This window comes from Nematolebias whitei, chromosome 7 (genome assembly GCF_014905685.2).
Source record: "Nematolebias whitei isolate Nwh7 chromosome 7, NemWhi1, whole genome shotgun sequence".
In the NCBI taxonomy this organism is placed as follows: Eukaryota; Metazoa; Chordata; class Actinopteri; order Cyprinodontiformes; family Rivulidae; genus Nematolebias; species Nematolebias whitei.
This window is the reverse complement of record NC_056504.1, coordinates 28,057,789-28,063,904: the sequence shown is the minus strand read 5'-3', so window position 1 is coordinate 28,063,904 and position 6,116 is coordinate 28,057,789. Positions and strand designations below refer to the sequence as shown.

The 6,116-nt window shown below is 40.9% G+C and overlaps 1 protein-coding gene across 1 annotated transcript in view; it reads right to left on the bottom strand.

The window, feature by feature from the left end:
• The window catches only part of LOC119412751 (sodium- and chloride-dependent GABA transporter 2-like), a 10,510-nt gene extending 4,818 nt beyond the window's left edge, over nt 1-5,692 (bottom strand). Inside the window, exons 1-3 of the mRNA XM_037679788.1 lie at nt 5,500-5,692; nt 4,371-4,505; nt 4,086-4,226 (exon numbers count right to left, since the gene is read on the bottom strand). Of these exons, the coding sequence (XP_037535716.1) occupies nt 4,086-4,226; nt 4,371-4,505; nt 5,500-5,692 (469 nt within the window). The remainder of the gene's footprint in view (nt 1-4,085; nt 4,227-4,370; nt 4,506-5,499) is intronic.
• Between the last annotated feature and the right edge of the window lie 424 nt (nt 5,693-6,116).

Sequence of the window (6,116 nt, the reverse complement as noted above, 5' to 3'; positions counted from 1 at the left end):
CCATCTGATAGATTTGAGGTCATCAGGGTCAGATCAGGTTCACTACACATCCATCCATTCATCCATGCATCCACCTTCAGTTGCTTCTCAGTGTTTGATGTCAGTAATCCGCTTGGGTTAGCCAAGGGGTGTTTAATCCTGATCCTCAAGGGCCATTCTTCTTTTTCTTTCGACGTTTCCCTCTTCAGGGGTCGCAACAGCGAGTCATCCTCCTCCACCTCACTCTGTCCTCTGCATCCTCTGTCCTCACTCCATCTACCTTCATGTCCTCTCTAACTACACCCATATATCTCCTCTTTGGCCTCCTCTTTGTCTTTTTCCTGGCAGCTGCATTTCTAACATCCTTCTACCAGTATACCCACTGTCCCTCCTCTGGACATGTCCAAACCATCTCAGTCTGGCCTCTCTAACTTTATCTCCCAGTTGTTCAACCTGTGCTGTACCTCTGATGATCTCATTCCTAATCTTATCCAGCCTTGTCACTCCTAAGGAGAACCTTAGCATCTTCATTTCTGCCACTTCCAGTTCTTTCTCCTGTCTTTGTGTCAAAGCCACTGTCTCCAGACCATTACAATATAGCTGGTCTCACCACTGTCTTGTAAACTTTTCATTTGACCTTTGCTTACACCCTTTTGTCACAAATCACTCCTGAAACTTTTCTCCATCCACTCCATCCTGCCTGGACTCTCTTTTTCACTTCTTTACCACATTCCCCGTTTTCCTGGACAATGGACCCCGAGTACTTGAAGTCCTGCACCTTTGTGACCTCTGCTCCTTGTAGCCTCACTGTTCCAGCGGCCTCCCTCTCATTCACACACGTGTACTCTGTCTTACTAAGGCTGACTTTCATTCCTCTTCTTTCAAGTGCATACCTCCACCTCTCCCAAGTTCTCTTCCACCTGTTCAATGTTCTCACCACAGATCACAATGTCATCTGCAAGCATCATAGTCCATGGGGATTCTTGCCTGACCTCATCTGTTAGTCGGTCCATCACCAAAGCAAACAATAAGGGGCTCAGAGAAGATCCTTGATGCAATCCCACCTCCACCTTGAAGCTATCTGTCACTCCTACAGCACATCTCACCACTGCCCTGCTGTCCTCATACATGTTCTGTACCGGTCCAACATGCCCTGCTGTCCTCACACATGTCCTGCACCAGTCTAACATACTTTTTTGCCACTCCAGATTTCCTCATGCAATACCACACCTCCTGTCTTGGCCCTCTGTCATGATTTTTCTAAATCCACAAAGACACAATGGCGTTCTTTCTGACCTTCTCTGTACTTCTCCATCAGCATCCTCAAAGCAAAAATGGCATCTGTGGTGCTCTTTCTTGGCATGAAACCATACTGCTGCTCACAGATATTCACCTCTCGTCGAAGTCTTGCTTCCACAACTCTCTCTCAGATCTTCATGTGTCTCATCAACTTAATTCCCCTGTAGTTGCTACAACTCTGTACATCACCCTTTTTCTTAAAAATGGGCACCTGCACACTTCTTCTCCAATCCTCAGACATTTTCCTCACCCTCAAATATACCATTGAAAATTTGCGTCAAAAACCTCACTGCCATCTCTCCAAGACATTTCCAAACCTCCACTGGTATGTCATCAGTTCCTACTGCCTTCCCCTTCTTCATTCTTTTCAGAGCTTTCCGGACTTCACCCTCACTAATCTTTCCCACTTCCTGGTCCACAGTTTCTATGACCTCTACTCTTCTTTATCTTTCATTCTCTTAATTCATTAGCTCCTCAAAGTACTCCTTCCATCTTCTCGTCACACTCTCCTCACTTGTTAGAACATTATCATTCCTATCTTTAATAAGCCTAACCTACTGCACATCCTTTCCAGCCTGATGCCTCTGTCTTGCCAATCAGTACAAGTCCTTCTCGCCCTCTTTAGTGTCCAGTCTCCCATACAACTTATCGTACGCCCTCTGCTTTGCCTTAGCTACCTCCCTCTTTGCTCTATGTCCCATCTCCTTATACTCCTGTCTCTTCTCTTCGGTCCTCTCACTGTCATATTTCTTCTTGGCTAATCTCTTTGAACGGCGTCCTTATCCATCATATTTTACATGGTTTCCTGGTCCAACACATCTGATTAAGAGAGTAAATTACATCTTCAAGTTTTACAGAAGTTGTTAATCATCCATTCATTCAAATCCGATGGGTTGAAGCAGAGGAACATCTACTGTAAATAATTCATGGTTTAGGTCATGAAGGACCTGGATTAGGTCTAGCCATTAACTCAATCGTCGTCTACCCAAAACTAGAACATTGTTCTACAAATCAAGGTTGTTCAGTGAGCTGTGCTGCAGGTAACATGTTGACTGCTCAAATAATTCTCCCCAGAGTCCCACTTTAAACTAAATCCAAGCTATTGCATCCATCCATCCATCATATTTTCCCACTTCTTCCTTCCAGGTCGTATAGGTCACTGGTGCCCGTATCCAGCAGTCACTGTACAAGAGGTGAAGGACACCCTGGACAGGTCTCCAGTCCATCACAGGGACACATAGAGACAAACGAGACAAACAACCATTCACACTCTTACTCACACATAGGGACAATTTAGGTACCAATCAGCCTAACATGCATGTTTTTGGTCTGTAGGAGGAAACCGAAGTATCTGGAACAAAGCCACACATGCACAAAGAGAACGTGCAAGCTCCATCCAGAAAGACCCCCAGCTGGGATTTGATCTGGCGACTACTGAGAGTCAACAGCTCAACCAAGTGATCCACTGTGTGGCCCAAGCGATTCTTTTAAGAGATTATGTTATGTTTGGCCATGACAAAAAGGCAGAACCTTTGATTTACCACTACAGTTTGGAAAACTGGCATCTCAAATTAAATGGAAAATGGTCCTCATTTTTATCTTACCTTCTGACTTTACCTGGGTTTCACATAGTGCTTTACAATAGGTTTTAAATTTATCCTTAAAATAAAAAATATTAATCATCTGTTTTTGTCTAACAGCTTCTTTCCAAGATCATCTTCTTTTCTCATAATAGTTAAAAGTTTGGATTGGGCTCAGGTGGTACAGCTGTTGCCTCTCAACAACAAGGTTGTCGGTTCAAATCCCAGCTCGGAACCTTTCTGGGTGGAGTTTGCAAGTTCTCTCCGTGCACACGTAGGTTTTCTCCGGGTACTCCAGTTTCCTCCAACAGACCAAAAACATGCATGTTAGGCTGATTGGTAACTCTAAATTGTCTCTAGATGTGAGTGAGAGAGTGAATGGTTGTTTCTCGTTTGTCTCTGTGTCCCTGTGATGGACTGGAGACCTGTCCAGAGTTATGTACCCTGTTTCTCACACAGTGATTGCTGGACATGGGCACCAGTGACACCAGTGACCCCTGCGACCTGGAAAGGAAGAAGCGAGTAAAGGTAATGGATGGATGGTTGGAAGTTTGGACTGGGATACCAGACGTCTCTTTATAAAAGAAGAATGATTTTCAGGAGACTGGGTTATCTTCAAAAAAAGAATCAGCTGAGTTTGTAATACCAGTACCTCTGGGTCAGTGAGGCGGGATGGATCTGGGTAGAGGTAGAAGATAACTCCATCTTTGGCTCCTGGTAATGTAAGACCTCGAACAAGTAACACTGCCAAAATCACATATGGAAAAGTGGCAGTGAAGTACACCACCTAATGCAGAAAAGTGAGAAGGGTTACTATGAAATCAGACATTAAGGTCTAACGTTAAGATTGTTCCATACCTTTCCTGTGGACTTGACTCCCTTCCAGACACAGAAATAACACAACACCCAGGCAAAAAGTAGACAGATGGCCAAGTCCCAACGAATATTTCCAATTTTATCGATTCCTTCTGACAGCCCCAGTATTCTCCTCCTGTAACAACGTTTAATGAGTAACGGACAAAAAGGAGGCCCCAACATGATGATTTTATGTATGATACTTACTCCCAAAATTCTACAACAGAAGATGTGGAATTCCTGTACAGATTCAGCGAGGATGTTTTATTGTGGCCATGCTCAAAACAAGCATCTTTCATGAAAGAAAATATGTTGAGATGAACCAAGAAAACAAAAGACACGTGTAAAAGATCCTGAATGAATATTTGTTACCTGTGTTCCAGCTGTTGTTACAGCTCACCCACGGAAGCTCAGACCTGGCAGATGAAAACAGGTAGAGAAAAGCCCAAGCCAGTATGATGATGTAATACATCCCAGTGTACAAAACAACCACTTGGCTTCCATAACCCAAGCCTGTAGAAAGATCGTCATGTCACATTATGTCAAATATTGTGTTCATGGAGAAACAAAAACACTGTAATGTCACCAAGAACAAATATGAGTCACTTCACGTGAGCTGCAGGGTCCAAGTATGTTTGAATGAGGTTTACAAGCTACCTTCAAAAAGGGGACAGATTTTCCTCCAACATGTTATCCCACCTTGACTGGTGAGCTGGCCCAGTGACGTCTCAAGGAAGAAGAGTGGGATGCCACAGGTGAACAAAAACAAAACATACGGAATAAAGAAAGCCCCTTAAAAACAAACATGTCATTGATTATTAACTTCACCAATGTCAGAACACAGAAGATATACAGGTATTACTAAAAAAATGTTGATTCTTTGACAGTTTAGAACAGTACTCGAAATGTGAACGTGTTCCTTTTGTTTTGTTTTCTTTACCGCCAGTAGTCAATGGTAGTCAATAAAGCAGCTAATAATTGAATTTACACAATACATGCAGTTATACCCTGTTGAAGAGCATATACAAGTGTGCTATATTACTACCAAAACAAAAACATTGGGCATTTTAGCCTTGCAGCTATTTTATTCAGTGAATTGATCATATATTTTCAGTAGTCACCCCTTCAGCTCAGAGCCAATCTTTGTCTTTTGTCTCCCTGTACCTTTTAGTTTTACAATTAAGAACTTTTACTTTTGTTCTTGCACTTCTCATTGCTGTCAATCGTTGGTTTTAAGGCTCATCTAACTTGGAAAAGGAAATTATGCAGCAACGCATCAACAAGACTTAATTTAGTGCCTGATTATACATAAAAGAGGAACTTTTTTTTTTTCTGGCCACAAACTGTAAATTTCAGGTTTTATGTTTGTGATTGGATACATCTGTAGTAGAAGCTTAAATACATTGAATAAACAGTCATTGTTTTAAATATAACCCTGTTGTAGCACAATTAGCCACTAAAAAGCACAGCTGAATAAACCCATAGCTAAACTTTAAAAAGTCATTATATGATAGTAAAATTCAGAAAACCAGAAAACTTGAGAATAAAAATGTTTTTTGAATAATTTAATGAGAGCAGGGCTTGGATCATTTGCATGTGAACTGCAGTTTCCGTTAGTCCAACTGTGTCGCCTGAAATCAGCTGCAACAAAACAGCAGCCTAAGATAAGGAGTCCTTGGAATAGTAATACTGTTTTATTCTGACCAAAGTTAACATTTTATTAAGACCTAAAAAACACACATTTCAGCCTAATATATATAAAGTAAGAAAAAAATTAAACTTTTACCTCCTCCATTTTTGTAGCACAAGTAGGGAAACCTCCAAACGTTTCCCAGACCAACAATGTGTCCCGCCACCGCCAAGGTGTACTCCATCTTAGAGGTCCACTGACCCCTCACATGAGTCTCTGGTTCAACATGTTCAGGTCTGCTCTCAGGGTTCTGGCCTCTTTTCACTAGGAAGTTTTGGGTTTGATCCATTTCAGTCTTGGAAATAAATTAAATCAGTATGTCAAAGCATAACTATGGAAACAATGTTTTTTTTAAATACTGCGCATAAGCACATATGGTATGGTATTCATGTTTATCTAAACCCATACTTCCCACACTGTGATTTAAATCTATTTTTTTTAATCTTGTGATTGTAATCTTTTGGTTTTTGTTTAGAAATAGAAAGAAGAAGAAAAAATCTGAAAAAGGTATTAAAACTTGTCTGTAGAAATTTTCTAAGTTATTTTTTCTACATTAAATAAAAAACAGATTGTGGTTTTATGAAAAACAGGAACAAATAAGAACAGTGCATGCAGGTAATATGTAACTTTCCTTTGCATATTTCTTCAAAGTTTACATCATTGTTTTTACAAAATACTTCAGTTAAAAACAAACATGTATATATATATATATA